Source organism: Sinocyclocheilus anshuiensis, unplaced genomic scaffold (genome assembly GCF_001515605.1).
Source record: "Sinocyclocheilus anshuiensis isolate Anshui unplaced genomic scaffold, SAMN03320099.WGS_v1.1 scaffold1806, whole genome shotgun sequence".
NCBI classification, from domain to species: domain Eukaryota; kingdom Metazoa; phylum Chordata; class Actinopteri; order Cypriniformes; family Cyprinidae; genus Sinocyclocheilus; species Sinocyclocheilus anshuiensis.
Genome location: NW_015544228.1, coordinates 288,776 through 307,787, shown reverse-complemented (window position 1 = coordinate 307,787; position 19,012 = coordinate 288,776). Strand labels below are relative to the sequence as shown.

General features: G+C 35.7%; 4 protein-coding genes across 8 annotated transcripts in view; all 4 read right to left on the bottom strand.

The window, feature by feature from the left end:
- trmt10b (tRNA methyltransferase 10B) overlaps positions 1 to 1,887 on the bottom strand; it is a 7,366-nt gene extending 5,479 nt beyond the window's left edge. The window contains exons 1-3 of one of the 2 annotated variants that reach the window (XM_016498278.1): positions 1,839 to 1,879; positions 1,491 to 1,747; positions 1,308 to 1,413 (exon numbers count right to left, since the gene is read on the bottom strand). In XM_016498278.1, the coding sequence (XP_016353764.1) occupies positions 1,308 to 1,413; positions 1,491 to 1,592 (208 nt within the window). In that variant the 5' untranslated portion in view covers positions 1,593 to 1,747; positions 1,839 to 1,879. Of the gene's footprint in view, positions 1 to 1,307; positions 1,414 to 1,490 lie in introns of both variants that reach the window. The other variant, XM_016498277.1, reaches the window with a different exon arrangement.
- A 2,162-nt stretch (positions 1,888 to 4,049) lies between these two features.
- Positions 4,050 to 6,574, bottom strand: LOC107697469 (interleukin-8-like). The gene is made up of 3 exons (XM_016498276.1): positions 6,483 to 6,574; positions 4,575 to 4,710; positions 4,050 to 4,379 (listed from the first exon to the last, which is right to left on the bottom strand). The coding sequence occupies exons 1-3, from the start codon at positions 6,535 to 6,537 to the stop codon at positions 4,271 to 4,273; spliced, it is 300 nt and encodes a 99-aa protein (XP_016353762.1). The 5' UTR covers positions 6,538 to 6,574; the 3' UTR covers positions 4,050 to 4,270.
- A 686-nt stretch (positions 6,575 to 7,260) lies between these two features.
- LOC107697468 (interleukin-8-like) lies at positions 7,261 to 8,256 on the bottom strand. Of its 2 annotated transcripts, none has more exons than XM_016498274.1 (3): positions 8,080 to 8,256; positions 7,793 to 7,922; positions 7,261 to 7,671 (listed from the first exon to the last, which is right to left on the bottom strand). In XM_016498274.1, exons 1-3 carry the CDS (start codon positions 8,144 to 8,146, stop codon positions 7,599 to 7,601), a joined length of 270 nt encoding a protein of 89 aa, XP_016353760.1. In that variant the 5' UTR covers positions 8,147 to 8,256; the 3' UTR covers positions 7,261 to 7,598. The 2 variants fall into 2 exon arrangements, with proteins under 2 accessions (XP_016353760.1, XP_016353761.1); XM_016498275.1 differs by having other exon boundaries at positions 7,793 to 7,913.
- A 5,768-nt stretch (positions 8,257 to 14,024) lies between these two features.
- cxcl8b.1 (chemokine (C-X-C motif) ligand 8b, duplicate 1) lies at positions 14,025 to 16,091 on the bottom strand. 3 transcript variants are annotated; one of them, XM_016498271.1, is made up of 5 exons: positions 15,959 to 16,091; positions 15,481 to 15,569; positions 15,194 to 15,234; positions 14,435 to 14,503; positions 14,025 to 14,269 (listed from the first exon to the last, which is right to left on the bottom strand). In XM_016498271.1, exons 1-5 carry the CDS (start codon positions 16,026 to 16,028, stop codon positions 14,236 to 14,238), a joined length of 303 nt encoding a protein of 100 aa, XP_016353757.1. In that variant the 5' UTR covers positions 16,029 to 16,091; the 3' UTR covers positions 14,025 to 14,235. The 3 variants fall into 3 exon arrangements, 2 of the variants coding, with proteins under 2 accessions (XP_016353757.1, XP_016353756.1); XM_016498270.1 differs by lacking the exon at positions 15,959 to 16,091 and adding an exon at positions 15,701 to 15,776; XR_001635194.1 differs by lacking the exons at positions 15,481 to 15,569; positions 15,959 to 16,091 and adding an exon at positions 15,459 to 15,470 and having other exon boundaries at positions 15,194 to 15,323.
- Between the last annotated feature and the right edge of the window lie 2,921 nt (positions 16,092 to 19,012).

The window sequence follows — 19,012 nt, the reverse complement described above, 5'->3', positions numbered from 1 at the left end:
TGTAATGGAGGCAGTGTATTTAACTATTTAACAATATTATTCATTATTCAAAATGAGTCTGACATCAGTGCACTTAACAGTAAATTTCACTTATTATAAATATAACACAAATCACAAATAGAACAAAATATATATTACTTGAATTAAGAAATTAAACAAGGTAACTGTGTAGGGCAAGCAAGCTACTGCCAAACCAACAGGGGCAGGTTTATGCAGGAAGCACAGCTTTTCCAAATGTAAACATCTAAAATTAATAAATACTAATAATGAATAATATTTTTTTTTTCACAAACTCTGTGTTGTGTATTTTCTGGTAATCAAATGAACATGCAGAACATTCGTATTTAAATCGTCTTTTTGCCATTTAATATTCACAGACACAGTCTCTCTCTCTCTCTCTCTCTATATATATATATATATATATATATATATACACTGACCTGTTTTTTATTTATTCATCAAAACTAAGAATTGGAATCGTTGTAATGTGATGATCAAATATAGGTGCGGGTGGGTGGCAGACGGATAATTTGAAGCAGCGGACTCGGGTGAAGTTTGAGCTCATCGCGTTTATCTGCGTTATATGTTCTGTAAAAAAAAAATTAATATCGGCGGCATATTCGCCGATACCGATATACCGGCGACAGGCTCATATCGGCCGATAATATCGGCCGGGCTCTACTGTGTATATTTATTATGTATATATAAAAACACAAACACATGCATGTATATATTTAAGAAAAATAGGGTATGTTCATATATTAAATAGATTTATATATAATATAGGAATATAAATATGTAAATGTATATACATGTAAATATTTTCTAAATATATACTGTGTGTGTGTGTATTTATATATACATAATAAATATACACAATACACACACACATATTACGTAAACAAAAACTTTGATTTTGGATGCGATTAATCGTTTGACAGCACTAATTGTTGTAATACTCCAAACTACATCTAACAGCACTCTAATGGTTCAAAAGAGAAACAAGGCTAATTTTTACAGTATAAACGAGTGTTTATGCATTAAAGCGTATAGCTGCCTTTCTCTGTTTAACAGGATGTTTAAAAGAACAACTGTTCGCAGCACTATAAATGCCTTAACCGTCATTAAAGTCTTTAAAAAAACGTATATTTATATATTTAAGTGACCATGAATTCCATAAAATTTAAAATGTAATTTTAATATTTAAAACCAATATAGTCCATATATAGGCATGTATGAATGGGACATGAAAATGTACTTCACACAGAAAGATTGTGAGGTAACATGCTGTATTAAAACCCAATCACCTTTATTTTGTTTGTTGAGCTTCTTTCTTTGTTTCTCCTCTTTTCTTTTGCTTCTCTTCGCCTCCAGCCTCCTCTCCCAGTTCCGCTGCTTACGCATGACATTCTTCTGCAGAAACAGTGAAACTGGTGATGCACAGGGAAATGTATTTATCTCAGTATTATTATGACTCAGCGTCGCCTTACAGAGCACGTGGTCTCCTGTCTGTCACACAAGGGCTCGAGCGCCACATCGATGCGCAGGAACTCCAATAAATCGTCTGCACAACAACAGCTCTCTTCTTCCATTTGGTTTAATGTCCAAACTGGGATGGGTGTATATTCCCCACAAAGCACCGACAATCACATCAAAATGTTTCGAATAGAAATGTAGGCTAAGTCACGATACATTGAGGATCACGGAAACTGACAAGTGAAAGTAAGCTTGACGCTACTCCGCCCAACTGAAAGAGGAAGCAAGGAATAACTGAAATACCTCAGATATATAAACATCCAAAAAGCTTTCATAAAACTTGTAAACCACACAAACAACACCTTGGATATTTAGGTGAACCTCTATTCAGCTCGCGCTACTCTGGCGCATTGTGATGACGCACCTACTAACGCTGTCGCTGTTACTGTAACTTTTGGGATTGTGTACAATTTGGATTAATAATAGAAGAAGACAAATAAAGCTTATATACTTATAATTACAGAGTTAGATGATTTTCATTCATACAGACTAAAAAAAAGAAAGAAACGAAAACAGCTGCATTTTTTAAAATGACTTAAAACTAATGCTGTCAAACGATTAATCGCGATTAATCGCATCCCAAATAAAAGTTTTCATTTACATAATATATGTGTGTGTGTGTATATATTTATTATGTATATATAAATACACACACATGCATGTATTTATTTCAGAAAAATGTTATTTTATATATTAAATATATTTATTTATAATATAAATTATATGACTATAAATATAGACATGTAATTATTTTCAAAATATATACTGTATGTTTGTGTATTTATATATACATAATAAATATACACAGAGCACACATACATTATGCAAACAAAAACTTTTATTTTGGATGTGATTAATCGCGATTAATCGGTTGACAGCATACTTAAAACAATAAATTGTCAATAAATTCAATATGGTTTTATATATTATAACCCATATACCTTTATTTTTGTGCTATTTGATTTATTTGTTTCTGAGCATCTACTTGTGGATTATTGTTAAAATGTTTAAACTGATCATTACACAGCAAATGAACATGCATATCTTATTGATCTTTTACTGGTATTTACCAAATTATGTATCTGTTGGAACAAATTTAGTTCCCAAAAGCCGACATTTGTTGTTTTCTGGTCATTAAATCATGCATGTCCACTTTTACCTGTGGACAAATAGCAACAAATGATTTGTTGTGTTGATGTTTTATATGCTTACGTGTTTTATATACAGTACATATAGCATTTTCCATGTTATTTTGCTATACTTGTACTTTGTTATATATATAGTTTCTGTAATGAGTTCCACATTATTCACATGCATTGTTTATCAGACGCTTTTATGATCCAAAGGAAAGACAGGAGTACAGCCTACAACGTAAGTGATTCATAATCTCAATGAAGTTATGACATCAATGCGTTATAGTGCAAACCCTCATAACAATTCCAGACGAGGCATTTGAGTTCAGAGAGTGACCCTGGAGCACAAAAGCAGTCTTAAGGAGAGACACTGCAGGCAAAAACACTGTTTTTTCATGCACCTGTCAAGTTTGAGATTTTGGGCGTTTTGGTTTTTCATAAAGTGTTTTTTCAGACTAGTGGAAAGAAAACATCCACGTATCCTAACAAACTGTACATCAATGGAAAGCTTATTTATTCAGCTTTCAGATGATGTATACATCTCAATTTAAAAATATTGACCCTTATGAATGGTTTTGTGCTCCAGGGTGTCTTTATTGAGGAATCCCAGTGTCTGCATGTGACAAAGGGAGTTTTCATGTGTTTGATTGTTTGGAGGACACAAACCCCCATAACTAAAATTAGTCTCATCTGGTCAGACGAGAAGCTCCTGCCAACAATATCTGTCTATCATATTGTCTTCTAATATATACGAATGTAAACATAAAACAGAATGCTGACAGAAAGCATATCTTATTTTAGACACACGTGTTTTTGTGATTGGGAAGCTGTGGTGACGGTTTTGTGAAGGATGAAGCATGCAAATCTGTTGAATGATCTTTTATCTTTACATACAAATGCAATCAGACTGATAACACGTGAAAATTGGCTGCGTCCTGCTTCTGTGAGACAAAATGATGAGCACTACTTTCTCATGAGCAATGAATAAAATCAAATCCCAAGACGGCATGTGAGTTTCTTTAGTAAGTGGACTGTCAGAATCTCCCACAATACATATGTTTTGGATAATGAATGAGGCTTGTGATTAAGTGATCGCATCAGGCTCTCATCTCCATCTGGACTGAAATCATACGTTGTGAAATGTAATATGCAAGAAAACCTGCTGGGGAACATTTTCTCATTTTCTTGAGAAAGTGTATAATTTCCTCAAAGGACGAATGGATTTTTTTTTAAAAGAAAAGATTTATTAAAAAAACATCCTCCATACATTCCACACTTTTTTTTTCAGTGAAACGGCAATTACAAGCAACACCAAAAACTTTGATTGTATCAGTATAAAATTAAGACAGTTAATCAATCAGCGTATAAGTCGGTGTGTAGTGTAGCAGACACATCATTTTGGTTCATCTTGAAATGATTGTCAGGACAAACACATATTAATCAAAATGAGAGGCTCAGAATACAAGAAAAACAAACAGAAATCTTATTCTGCGGGAACCAAAAAGATGTCAGAGATGGCAGAACTAGCATACAAGTGCTATAAACTCTTCTAGTGCGTCTCTCGAGTAGTGAAAATCAAAAGGTTACAACATAAACGTCTTCTACTCTTTCTTGGTCGCTCGCTCCTTTCTCTCAATGAACAGAATGAGTTTTTTAACCCATGGTGTCCTGGGGTTCAGACAGATCCTCTCTCCACTCGATAAACCAGCACTGAAAAGATTTAAAAAATAATTATATTTATGTTAAGTTTGGGGGTCAATAAAAAGTAATGAATGTTTACTCAGCAAGGCTGCATTCAATTGTTAAAAAGTAAAAAGTAAAGTCATTTTACGCTCTTTAGAAACCTACGGGTGACGTCACGGACACTACGTCCATGTTTTTATACAGTCTATGGGCTATACTTACATAACCTCAGTGGTCTTGCAGTGTGGGCCTCTGGGCAGGATCTCCACGCGGCGCAGGTTTTCCTGAGGTATGATCCGTGACTCCAGTCTCAGACACACACAGCGGCTGTTGTAGCCCGCACCCAGAGGCTGCACGGCTGGGGAGGAATGACACGACTGTCAGTCGGCTGGGAACTCTGTCCAGCAATTACACAACTGTAAACTGACATGTGATTTAATGGTCTTGTGCAAAATAGTATCCTAGCGTGCAACAGGTTTGAGGAAATCAGTCATCACGGTTCCATGGAAGATGCTGAAATGTAGACGATGTACAGGGACTCACATGAGAGTCACCGGCCACATTTAGAGCGAAACATACATTTGATTAAAGTTTTTGGCTTGAAATATCCAGTGTTGGGGAAAGTTAGGCTACTTTTAAAAGTAATGCATTACAATATTGCGTTACTCCCTAAAAAAGTAACTAATTAGGATGCTTTTTATGGAAAGTAATTCATTACGTTACTTTTGAGTTACTTTTTAAATCTGGGCAGGGCTTGCTTATTTGTTTTTAATATAAAAAGTTATTTTACAGATGTAAAAGCCCTTTCACAACAAAAGTGAAATGAATACCCTCAGGCTGAAGGAAATGTAAATTCATGTCTGTACAGTAGAGGGCACTATGGAAGCCCGTTTCGGCCACTGAATACAAAATAAAAAAGGTAATTGCGACTTTTTGTCTCACAATTATGATTTTTTTAAATAATAATAATTAAGAATTGCGAGATGTAAACTCACAATTGTAAAAAAAAATAAATTATTAAGAATTCCGAGATGTAAACTCACAATTGTAAAAAAAAAAAAATGAAGAATTGTGAGATGTAAACTCACAACTGTAAAAAAAAAAAATTAAGAATTGTGAGATAAAAAGTCGCAATTGCCTTTTATATTTTTTTATTCAGTGGCCGAAACGGGCTTCCATAGGGCACAGCTCAAACAAATTGCATGAAGAATATGACACATTCATTTGATTGGTTAATAAAATGGGATTAAATAAACACTGGAAATATCAGTTTCAAAATCACTGTAGTGATGGTCGCTTTAGAAGCACTGCTTCATGAAGCTTTGAAACATTGCGGTTTCAATCGCTAGTGGACACTCTGTGAATCCAGTACTTAAAGTCTGTTTTTTAACCTTATCTCGGGTCAATATTTGCTTATAAATTTGTCGAGAACTTTAATGACACATTTGTATAATAAAAAAGAAAACAGTAGTTAATAGTTTTAGATTCAAAAACCTTTGTTTCTCCCATCACTACCCACTCGGGTGAGCGGGTACGAAATTCTGCGAAAAGCGTGGATTGCTTTACGTCAACAACAAATTCACGTATACAGCCATCCCCTATAATTACGACAGCAAATCCCACTCAACCGTCGGGGAAAATACATACAGTCGCTTATAGGCACTTTGTTGAAATAATAATAGAGTCGAGAGTATTTTTTAGAAATATCATTCAATATTTGTCCTGCCAATAGAAACTTTACAAGGTTTCTATTGCCAGTGGATCTGGTTTCGACCTGGTAGACCATCAACAAACTAGCTAATTAGTGATTTAAGTTAAATGCCCCTGCTGAAAAGAAAAACATTAGAAACCATCTAATGGTTTCCACTACAAATACCATTACAAACATTACAAACCATCAGTTTTTAACCATTAAAAAAAAGGTTTTCTGTAGTGTGTTTTGGGACATATTCCATTAGGATTTAGTGGTTTTAACAAGCCACCAATGGAAGGCGACCAATTACCAGTAGAGACCCACAGACACCAGTACAATTCCCATTATAACCATTAAAACCATTACAAATTCTGTGATGGTTTCTGTTGTTTTGTTTTCAGCAGGGATGATAAACAAATACTGAAGATGAAGCTTACCATCGGACAGAACGATGCTGGCTCCAATTACGGTTAACATCAGGAAGGCGTTCATGATGGTTGAAGCTTCTGCAGTTGATTTCTGTGTAGAAACTCTGAAGATAATATGCTGTTATTTGGGCTGCTGCATGGTCTTATATATTATGATTTCAAAGGCCTCGTGATCCACAAAGTACTGATTTTATTTCACTTCCCCTATCGTTCTGTGTGTGTTTATGTGTATTCGTGTGCGTGTGAAGGCTCATGTGTAAATATGTGGTTTGGATCTGTTCACATGTTCATCAGCCGTGGGTCATCTGGATGCATCTCATGTTCGGCCAGGTTACCACGTTCAAAATCCCCCTGGAGTCCCAGACTGTTTTTACCAAAAAATTATACGTCAAGTTCATGATTTGCATTTGACTGCTTACCACAGGTGGAAAAATTGTATAGGCCAAACATTAAATGCAACATCAACTTGTATCATTTATTATGTGTTATGAAATCACCATTTTCCCAGACAGCAAATAATCTCACAAACTTTTTTTTTTAAACACATTTAAGCAATAGTGTACCACAGAATAAACAGTGTGATCATTTACTCATGTCACTGAACCCATATTTTATTCATTTTTAATGCAATTTTCTGAGATTTATTATAGCTAGAAAATAAAACAAATCAGTCATGCTGCAAATGTTTAAATCTAAAATAACATCATTTAAAGTATTTTGAATATAATAATATACAAAACAGGTCGTATTTAGTGAAGTGGACAAAAAAACAAACAACAACAGAAGATTGTCGAAAAACAACAACAAAAAACTTTATTTTTTATATGTATTTTCTACATTATAAAATGTTCCATATTCATGCAAAGTGTTAGTCAGAAATGTTGCTTTCAGCCAAAATGACAAGACATTTTCTGCCATGCAAATTTTTAATTTGCTTCGTCAGAACATGTTTCTCTAATGAGCAAGTCACCTGCATCCAAAGAGTTTTGCAATGAGGATTATACAAGTATATTTGCATTTAACCAATGCATTTCACAGGTCTGCAGAAATATGCAGAAGAAAATTTGTGCTGCAACATACAGTAAGAAAAACCATAAACTTCTGCATGCAAACACAGATGGGAAATTATCCTTTGATGATCTTTTTCACCCATTCATCTTTGGGATTGAGGCACATCTGCCCATTTTTCAGAGTGGCACTGTGTAAGACAAAGAAAAGTGTGTTGGGCACTTTCTGGTCATCAAAGTCACATTTGTAATTTGACTCCACCATGCATTCAGACTTGTGCATTGCATTGATCTTTGCTTTGTCGCACTCACATGATCACCACGTTTTTGCACTGTGCTCCAGCAGGAATCATTTGTACTTTCTGTATTAGTTTAGGGTTAATTGGTTTTCCCGAATACATTTTAATACACGGGCAGCGTAGCTGTAGTCTGGCTGAGGTGACTTAATATAACAAGATAGAAAGAAGAGCATTAGTATCTCTGCAAGCTCTTACAATATTTATTCAACACGTACTAGCATTTTTAAACTTTTAATAAACAATAAATACATAATAAAATATTATCACAAGCAACGGATATTGTCAAATGACTCTGCTTACCTTCTGTTGTGAACAGCAGTGTCATGCATGTCAGAAAAACAAAGGCTGCTGCGGTGAATTTCATCATTGGGAAATTTCCAACCAAGTGATCAATGCATAAGCATATAAACAGTAAGACCGCAGATGTTTCTTAAAGAAACTGGCTTGTCCGTCTGTTGATAGTGTTTGTGTGTAATTTGGCAGGACTTTCTCTTTTAAAGAACTCGACTGCTGACATCACACTTATCAAAACCAATTGTGCAACAGGTCCTCTTTCAGTAAACCCATATTCCAGTGAATGAACCCCGGAGCTTTAGAATAAAGCATGTTTTTGCAAAAACATTCTGATGATATATTTTTCACAGTCTGACAAGCATTTTCAACCAGAAATGATCTGAGGTAAGTGGAACGGGTTGATCAAAAGCCAATAACATGTCAAAAAAAAGTAAACTCAAAAGCTAGAAAAGTACTGTAACTACAAAGTTTTGTATGTAAAAACTAAAATAAAATAAAAAATATAAAAACTACATTTTTATGATTTAATTACAGTTTTTCTCAGTTGCTTTGGTGCATTTCTCAGATCAGAAATGAAATTCTGTTCAACCTCCACATCAGCTAGTCACTTGTGCATATCATAAATGCAGTTTCTCATTTGTTTGTACAAGTTGCGATTGCTTTGTTACATTCATGCAAATTATTATGTATATTTGTCTGTGGTTTCCTACATTATCAGTTGGTATTGTCATGTTGCTCAAAATGTATTATATAGTTCTCTTATAACAAGATAGAAAGAAGAGCATTAGTATCTCTGCAAGCTCTTACAATATTTATTCAACACGTACTAGCATTTTTAAACTTTTAATAAACAATAAATACATAATAAAATATTATCACAAGCAACGGATATTGTCAAATGACTCTGCTTACCTTCTGTTGTGAACAGCAGTGTCATGCATGTCAGAAAAACAAAGGCTGCTGCGGTGAATTTCATCATTGGGAAATTTCCAACCAAGTGATCAATGCATAAGCATATAAACAGTAAGACCGCAGATGTTTCTTAAAGAAACTGGCTTGTCCGTCTGTTGATAGTGTTTGTGTGTAATTTGGCAGGACTTTCTCTTTTAAAGAACTCGACTGCTGACATCACACTTATCAAAACCAATTGTGCAACAGGTCCTCTTTCAGTAAACCCATATTCCAGTGAATGAACCCCGGAGCTTTAGAATAAAGCATGTTTTTGCAAAAACATTCTGATGATATATTTTTCACAGTCTGACAAGCATTTTCAACCAGAAATGATCTGAGGTAAGTGGAACGGGTTGATCAAAAGCCAATAACATGTCAAAAAAAAGTAAACTCAAAAGCTAGAAAAGCACTGTAACTACAAAGTTTTGTATGTAAAAACTAAAATAAAATAAAAAATATAAAAACTACATTTTTATGATTTAATTACAGTTTTTCTCAGTTGCTTTGGTGCATTTCTCAGATCAGAAATTACATTTTGTTCAACCTCCACATCAGCTAGTCACTTGTGCATATCATAAATGCAGTTTCTCATTCGTTTGTACAAGTTGCGATTGCTTTGTTACATTCATGCAAATGATTATGTATATTTGTCTGTGGTTTCCTACATTATCCTACATTGGTATTGTCATGTTGCTCAAAATGTATTATATAGTTCTCTTTGCAATTGTCTTACCGCTCAAAACATCTAGTCATTAGTTTATCGTATAAGCAATTAAATGCAAAATGGCTGATCTAGTGGTCATAAACTGTCAAGCATATTTTCAACACATTTCTATTAGACTTTTTGTAAATTTGCCATGAATTGTGCAGGTGAATCTTTGCTTTCACTATAATGAAGAGAATGTAGATGAACCAATTATAAACCAGTTCTCTGAAATAGCTCATAGGTGCATTTCACGAACCTTCAATTGGAAAGCATATATAGACCGAGGACAACACAAGAGTTACAAATTCTGACAATGGATGAACATCCAGGAAATGATCAGGATCTACAGCTGAGAGGAAGAATAGGAGTAAGGATGCATGGTGGAAGGGTACAGAGGCAAAACAGAGGAAAAGGCAGAAGAGGCCAAGGACATAGGCGCATATCAGATGAAATAAGGGCCACTATTGTGAACAATGACTGAGGTGGTTTTCCTCTGTTTGCCTTTATTTTGTATTCTCACCTTTGTACCCATATTTATTTTTATTTTCTATATCACAATGACAGTGTACTGTGAATCCTATCCAGTCTCTTTCAATCAATACCCCACATACAGTAGTGTGCAAATTTGTACTTTTGAAATGGATATACGGCATACAGAAGAAGTGCAGCCTTCTGCACTGTTATATTGACAACATGAAGCATTTTGACTCTCTTGTTTGTGAACAATGACACAAGGACTTTTCATTCTGATGGCACTGATATGTTCATTGACATAAATACTTACCTTTGAGAGATGAACTAAAGATTTTGAGTATATTACAGGCTTTTGCAGGTAATCCATTGTGTGGTGCTGATTGTACGAATTGTTTTGAGAAATGCACATACTTTGCAAATTTTAAGGATGATTCGAAAAATGCAGCAAAGCGACTGAGAAAAACTCGAATTATTAGCTTTTCATTAAACTCACAGAATATGGAATATGTTTTCTTTTTCTTTGAATTTTTATTTTGATATGGTACAAGGTCAAAAGTAAGGTCAAAGGTAATCTAAAAGTAGTCTGATTACATTATCTAAAATGTGTAATGTAATGGATTACGATACTAACTACAATTTATGTCATGTAATTTGGAATCAGTAACAGATTACAATTTGTGAGTAATCTACCCAACTCTGAGAACATGCAAAAACCAGCTGGACATGTAAAAAGCTGCAAACACTTGCCAAGGTGACCCTGTGGTGTTTACAGCGCACTGCCAAATGCAAACAGACTCGAGCATCTCATTCTAACTGATGGGCTGATCAGCAGAACTGCGCTGATTTACACAACTGCTAGTTTAAATTTGTAAATGTAAAAAAGATTACATTATAATATGCAATGTTATAATCAATTGAAATATATTACAATAACTTTTTTTGGGTAAAAAAAAATATAATAATAGCAGTTCCCTTTCAAGGGAACTTCGAATTGCATCCTCTAGGGGTCGCTATGGGGAACGCCTCGTCGTGACCCATGTCTGAAGCATACATTGAAAAAACACCAACAACACGTTGGCCGGCGACAGCCATGACGTCGCTACCGGTGCGACTATAGTATAAATAGGCGCCGGGAGAACACATCATCCTCTTCTTCGTCTTCACTGACCGTTTTGTTTGAAGTGTGCATTTCCGTGGTAAGAGTGATCTTTATTCCTTCATTATGGCGAGCACTAGCAAGGCGTTTAGAGGATGTGTGCATCCGTATCGTCGTTATTTTACATCTGATGACACACGCGATCTCTGCGTTTTTTGTTTGGGCGAGGAGTACGCACGCGATGTCCTCGAGAGGGCAATCTGCGTTCACTGCGAGCGTTTTCCAATGAAAAAGCTCCGCTCTCGTTTGTCTCTCTTTTCGAGGAAAGAGGAGCAGCCATCTGCTTCCCGCGGTTCAGGACCCGCTGCTGCTGAGGCACAGAGGAGATTGAGCTCGTGGGGATCGCAGGTGGATCTGGCCGATGAGTTTAAAGAGGGGCTTTTCCCCTCGCGCTCCTCAGCTGTGGACGAGAGTGAGCCGCTGAAGGTTAATATTTTTTCATTTAACATCGTCTGATACAGGGGCCAGTGCTCTGCTGAGTTCGACCCAGGAAGAGCAGGAGATGTCTGAGGAGGGCAAAGAAGCTGAGGCTGAGCCTTCCCAATCCTCCTGCCCTGCGTATGATAAGTTTTGGAAGATATGGATCGCGCCATGGCGAGGCTTGACTTGCCATGGAAGCGGGCAAAGAAAGTAACGTTGCGAGGTCATCTCGATGAACGTTATCTTTCTGGCCGTAACCCTCCAGCTCAGGGGAGCCTTCCTTTCTTCCTGATCTCCATACAGATCGAGAAGGAATGGAAGAGGCCGTTTTCCTCACGCATCCATCGATTCCAGTATACGAGTTATGCCAACATCGAGGCAATGCGGGAAAACGGCTATGAGAAGAGACGCTGGCTAGCTATCTCTCTATGGTGAGATATCCTTTCTTAAGACTCCCTCCTGACCATCTAAACCCCTTCAGGACACATCTCGCTTGAATGGCAGGGCATACGCAGCAGCAGGTCAGGCATGTCGCTTCGTTGCACATTGCATTGGACCTATGATGTTTGGTTGGTTCTATGGCTTTATAGTGACCACCTTACTGATGGTCCGAACAAGAGACTTCCTTGGGTCGCTTCTTGAACGGGGCTCTTGTGCAGGAACCATGGTGGGTGAGTATGATCCATTTCTAATATATATATATATATATATTTAATGCGCTGGTGGTTGTGTGTATAATCCACCTGCGTACGCAGTGTCTCGTTCCCTACTCAGGGAACCATGGTTACATTCGTAACCTGAGATGCTATACTGTTTGTACAATGTTATAATTCATTAGAAAAATAAATGTTTCTGAAGTGACAATGCACACAGTAAAAGTTAGCAGAACTCAAAATTTGAGATAATTTACAGATTCGAAGATTACATTTTTGATTTGGTAGGCCTACTATACAAGCATGTTGCTTGCATGCATGTTAACAGAAACTGACCACCAGGAAGGCTGATTACAAGGTGACATGCACTAAAACATTAATCATGTTTGCCACACCTAAACAAACAAACAGTGCAAAGTACACACACACACACACACACACACACACACAGACAGACAGAGCAGACCAGAACAATCACAGACTCTCTGAGATAAACTGTGAGCTGGCTGTAAACCATCAGCTGCACTTTGACTGGCTGCAAGCTCCGCAGGTTTCACGAGTCCTGCAGGATTTTATTCTTTATTATAAATCAGAGTCACACACAAACAAAATTGTAATTTGTACATTTAAAAAGAGTGCTGTTCAAAAACTAATGCGTCACCAGATTTGTGAACATTTGGGTCAAGTCATTTAAATAGGCGTATACTTTTTGGGCCCTAAAGCCTACTGATACATAAATTTCAACATGATTAAAATTTTATTTAAAAATATATATATATAATATAAAAATATATAAAAATTTGTATCTACTACTTGCCAATAGGCTATAGTTCATAATAAAATGCTCTGAAATTTTTAAATAAAAGCCTAAACATGCCCCCTTCAACTTGGTTGGTACACATCGTTGTGCTGACATCTATGCATACATATAAAGTGAACATAAGGATAGCATTTATTAGCAATATATTAAGATGAACATTTAAAGCAGCTTAAGTTTACTAGATTATCCATATATCATTTTAAAATGTAAGCACTTATCAAATATGTCACTTTCTCCACTTACGATGAAGGAAAGCAAAGACTGTAAATGATGCGAGAACCTGCAATGTGCAATAAATATGCACAAGTAGTATGCATTAGTATATGCATAAGTATGGCCTTCTAGAGTGCATGAGTTCTATGGTCTGTTTTTAATGGCAGCTGTATGATGTCTTAATGTGAATCAGATTTGGACTGACAGTCTGAACAATGCTTTAGAGTGCATGAGTTCTATGGTCTCTTTTAAATGGCAGCTTTATTATGTTTTTTTTTTAAACTCCAGTCCCTGTTTATTGTAACGCATGCAAACGCACACAGAACATTTTTCAGGATGTCTTATTTTGGGTCCTGCAGGAGAAGTTTGGAAAGACATGATGCAAATAAAATGTTACTAATTTTTGTGTGAACTTAATGGTGCAATGTTTTGTGACAGGACAAAAAAGCACAATAAAGACCAACTAAAATATTCATTATGACAGTTTTTTTTATTACAAGTCTTCATTCAAAACCAATGCCAAACTATTTGAACATATAAAACTACAATTCAGTGACACAATAACAATAAATATAATTTAATAAAATATAATGAAGGTCGGGCAAGGTTACAGTAAAGTTCATCTTTAATAAAACAGGCAGTAGTGAAAACACATTTTCACATTCAATACTTCATTTTTCACCCAGAGATGACAAAATAAAAAAATCTATATTACAGTAGCTATAGTTGAACCAGTTTCTTCAGTCGCTCTTTGAACCGTGATATTCATTCACTGTTGGCTCTTGACGTTCTTCTTGCTGATTCTGCAAACATGAAGAGACACATGTTAGTGCTTGAAGGATGAACCAAAGTGCCTCATTGTCCGAATTTAAAAGCATTAATTATTATTATTAATATAAGTGAAGTAAAATCATGCTAATGAATAACTTTGAGAAGGACAATTAGAGTCATCATAGGCAAGAACTTACTTTTCTTTGAGAGAAATCACCCAGTCTTTTGCAGGATTGAGACACATCTTTCCTTTCTTCATTGTGGCACTGCAAGAAACAAATGTGTAATTCTTTAAAATCGATAGAATGACTCTTTACTATTGCATAAAATGATACACATGAGTCACATTCTGACTTCATTGAACTGAACCGTTCGACTAAAACGAGACATTCAGTCATCATCTACCTGCCCTCAAGTGTTGCTAAATTTGTATGACTTACTTTCTTCCGAGGAACATAAAATAAGTTACTTAGCAGAATCGTCTAAGCCTATCTCTTCCAAACATTAAAACTCAATGGTGATTACGACTGCCAAGGGAAATGTTCAAAGCAATACTTTTATTTTATTTATACTTTTTTTTTTTTTTTAAAGGAACAACTCTGGCATTCTGCTAAAAAAAAAAAAAAAAAAAAAAAATGTATTCCTTAGGTGAACCCTCCATGAAGCATCAAATGTTTGCACACTCTCATGATCTTAAAGATCTGAAAAATTCATTGAATTTGGTGAAAGAAAAGCATCACCACACAAGTGAACTCCTGAAATTATGTTTAAAAGTATACCAGGATGCACCATGAGACAAGTTATAATACTTGTGTCTGTCATTTTTAATAGTTACACATATTTAGTTTTAGGGATTTCTAACTTTTTTGAAGAAGCAATAATAAAGAAGGTTTTGATTGGTAGTGCACATTACGTGTCTGTATTTGAAGAGCTGCTTTGGTAAGTTTCACACTCACATGATCTCCTCATTTTTGCATTGTGGTCCAGCAGGAATCACCCTCAATGACTGTATTTTTTCAGTAGGGATTGCTGGCTCTGCATATGTTTTAATGCACTCGCAGCGTAGATGCATGGGTTTAGGTCTACCTGCGGTAACACAGAGAGAGTTGCTGTAAGATTAGCTCGAAAGATTCATAAAAAGAATAAATAAATAAATAAAATAAATAAATCAAATCAAATCAAAAATCAGAAAGCATGATGAATGAAAGTTAGTCTGCTTACCCTCTGTTGTGGACAGAATCACCCTCAATGACTGTATTTTTTCAGTAGGGATTGCTGGCTCTGCATATGTTTTAATGCACTCGCAGCGTAGATGCATGGGTTTAGGTCTACCTGCGGTAACACAGAGAGAGTTGCTGTAAGATTAGCTCGAAAGATTCATCAAAAGAATAAATAAATAAAATAAATAAATAAAATCAAATCAAAAATCAGAAAGCATGATGAATGAAAGTTAGTCTGCTGACCCTCTGTTGTGGACAGCAGTGCAGCTGTGCAGATCAGAAGCATGAAGGCAGATGCGCTGAACTTCATCATTTTGAGTCAGTATTGTGCAGAGCAATGCCAGTGAAGGTATCAAGAGACTGTCTGCTGTATAGTCACTCGGTTGTGTGTCTAACAGCAGCCTGCACTCTCGCTTTTAAAGACTGACACTCCCATACAACATGCAAGAGAAATCAAATCAAAAATCAGAAAGCATGATGAATGAAAGTTAGTCTGCTTACCCTCTGTTGTGGACAGCAGTGCAGCTGTGCAGATCAGAAGCATGAAGGCAGATGCGCTGAACTTCATCATTCTGAGTCAGTATTGTGCAGAGCAATGCCAGTGAAGGTATCAAGAGACTGTCTGCTGTATAGTCACTCGGTTGTGCGTCTAACAGCAGCCTGCACTCTCGCTTTTAAAGACTGACACTCCCATACAACATGCAAGAGTTTATTGCACAATTACTTACTATTCTTCTCTTCCAAGGAACTCTCTCTCTCTCTCTTTAAATGGCTATTTTTCTATTGAAATTTCACTTGATAAAGGAATTTATAAACAGTACAAGTAGTGCTGCCATATGTCAACTGAGATCAAAAAACTTAAAAGAGTTTGAAGCTATAAAGGATTGTCTTTACCTAATAAAGCTTATTGTATCAGACATATGCACAAGCTTCTAAATTATCAGCACAATCAAGCATGTTGCACAAGTTACTACATTCTATATAACTTTTATATTGTTAATAATATTTCAGGATGAACACTTACTGAACAACTTAGGTTTAATTAATTATCATACATCATTTTTTATGATCCATCATAAATTGCATAATTGCATTATGTGTTGAAACTACAGAGATTTGATAAAAAAAACTAAGCATTTAAATATCATCTTACTAAGACATATTAATGAGAGATATAGTGTGACAACTGATATTTATATCATTTTATGTAAGTATCTGCTATACTGTTAGAAAGATCTCACTGATTTAGATTACAAGCCATCAGAATTTCATCTCACTTTTTGTCCGTATAAATATCAGCATCTGCAAAAAATTGCATTTTTTATTTTTTTGCTCAGTTTTGGGCCTCTGGATAAAACTGAGGTGTTTTTTTCCCCTCTCTAGCTTGAGCTCCGTGTTCTTACTATATCATATTAAATGATACTGAGCCAAAAAAAAACAAAAAAACAAGTGCAAACGCTTTTTAGATTTTATTTAAGATATTTTGTCTAAAGGTTGCTCAGTTTTGGGCCTCTGGATAAAACTGAGGTGTTTTTTTCCCCTCTCTAGCTTGAGCTCCATGTTCTTACTATATCATATTAAATGATACTGAGCCAAAAAAAAACAAAAAACAAGTGCAAACGCTTTTTAGATTTTATTTAAAATATTTTGTCTAAAGTTTCAATAAGCTGGATGATATCACTGAATCAACAATGTTTTCTGTTCTCTTGCATTATCAGCAGACGTTTTTCCTGTTTAACACTGTAAAGCTGTATTGACACAATCTGTACTGTATAAAGCGCTATATAAATAAAGGTCAGCTGTTCCATTAAAAAATTGTTATTGCATATGTCAGGATTCATAGGGTTAATAGAAATATTACTACAGCTGAAGCAGAATTACATGTTCCTGAGGGATACATTCACAATTATGCATTTGCAAATGTATAAAACTTGAACAGTAAAACATAAAATATATATCATTCTGATTGATGCTGTTTCATTCTGTTCTAAAATGATGAAGAAAGGCCCCGGCGCCGAGTATACTAGGAACCCAAATACACATGCTTTCAACTTAACCCAGGAAGAAAATGTGTTTAGTATATTGAAATGACATTGTCAGGTGATTGGTTTGTTGCAGCAGTTAAGAAAACTTCAGTTAAGCATTAGTTTTATTGCATGTGTCGTCTCGCAGTTCCTTTTAAGAGAACCATTGCAGCAACACAGAAGTAGTGAAATCTCTGATGACTCGTTGAAATAGTACAAGTAGTTCAAAAAAGAAAATGTCAAAGGGAAATGTCCTTAACTTTGTTGTGCTGTTCAGCATATATTAGATATAAGAAATCTGTTACCAAAGACAACACATGACATTCTCAAGCACTTAGTCAAGCTCCTCTGAATTTTGAAGACTGGTTCAATTCAAAACAAAGCGTTTGTGCTGCCAAACAGCTCCGTTTTCCTTTGTATTATTTTAATACTGCCATCAGATAACACAGTTGACAACACCACAAAAGTATTTCCAAAAGTTTTTCAAGTCAACCGAGAAAAATCCATGATTTCACCCTTCAAAATAATAAAAGTGCAAACTCCAGTCATTTAAGTTGTTTAGAAATATACAATAATGTATATAAATGATATTTGTTAATTCACTTGCATTGTACTGAATTGTGGCTTAGATGCCTCTCTTTCGTTCGCTCTCTATATAGTGCTGTGAAAAATTGTTTCAGAAATGAAAGTGTCAAGAAAGGCAACCTAGGTAAACATGAAACAGTTTTTAAATGATGTTTTTTATCGAAGCAAAAATGTTATCTAATGAAATAACAGTTACTAATTCCCAAATCTAATGGGGTTCAAGTTGGTTAAGAGGTCTTTCCCAAGTAACACACAATGCCGAAGCTAAAAGACATTCCAGAAAGGATGAGGATCAGTCTGGGTTCCAAAATCAAATGCTCTTGGTCTCCAAAGAACCAGAGTCAGAGACATAATGTCCAAATCCCGCACAGTAGCGAACTTTCCCAGAAGTAGCCGACCTTACAAAATTCCTCCAAGAGTACAGCGATGACTCAGGAAGCCACAAACGCCCCAAGGTCAGCATAGAAGGAACCATAGCCATCTTTTGCATCAGTGAAGGTCACTGTTCATGACTCAACTTTCCAAAAACACGGGCGGAAAACAGCATCCATGAGAGAGTCAAAAGTCAAAAGTGTTTGGAAACCAATGGCTGAAAGCAAGTAAGTCCACCTGTCAACAGCTCAGTAAAAACAAAATCAAAAAGCTTTTGAATTGCCTAGTCAGAATCCTGAGGAACAAAACTGAGATGCTGTGGCATGATTTGTAAATGAGCAGTTCTGATGTCTCCGAACTAAAGCAGTTCTGCAAACAAGAGTGGGCCAAAATCACACCACAGTGCTGTTGGCACAACTAGATAAAGAATAAATAAATAAAAACTGTATGTGTTGCCTTTTTTTGTATTGTTTGAAGATCTAAAACGAGTTTGTATGAAATGAATCCGGGTGGGTGCAAATACTTTTTCACACCGTTGTACATATAGGCTACTACGACACATATATACAAGTTA

Excerpts from the sequence above, each read along its gene's own strand:
- LOC107697469 (XM_016498276.1), bottom strand. The coding sequence starts at position 6,537 with ATGAACGCCTTCCTGATGTTAACCGTAATTGGAGCCAGCATCGTTCTG. Across the intron at positions 4,711-6,482 it reads CAGCATCGTTCTGTCCGATG|CCGTGCAGCCTCTGGGTGCG; the intron begins GTAAGCTTCATC and ends ATTCCTCCCCAG. Across the intron at positions 4,380-4,574 it reads TGCAAGACCACTGAGGTTAT|TGCTGGTTTATCGAGTGGAG; the intron begins GTAAGTATAGCC and ends AAATCTTTTCAG.
- LOC107697468 (XM_016498274.1), bottom strand. The coding sequence starts at position 8,146 with ATGATGAAATTCACCGCAGCAGCCTTTGTTTTTCTGACATGCATGACA. Across the intron at positions 7,923-8,079 it reads ACTGCTGTTCACAACAGAAG|TCACCTCAGCCAGACTACAG; the intron begins GTAAGCAGAGTC and ends TGTTATATTAAG. Across the intron at positions 7,672-7,792 it reads TGCAAAAACGTGGTGATCAT|TGCCACTCTGAAAAATGGGC; the intron begins GTGAGTGCGACA and ends TGTCTTACACAG.
- cxcl8b.1 (XM_016498271.1), bottom strand. The coding sequence starts at position 16,028 with ATGATGAAGTTCAGCGCATCTGCCTTCATGCTTCTGATCTGCACAGCT. Across the intron at positions 15,570-15,958 it reads ACTGCTGTCCACAACAGAGG|GTAGACCTAAACCCATGCAT; the intron begins GTAAGCAGACTA and ends GTGTTACCGCAG. Across the intron at positions 14,504-15,193 it reads TGCAAAAATGAGGAGATCAT|TGCCACAATGAAGAAAGGAA; the intron begins GTGAGTGTGAAA and ends TGTTTCTTGCAG.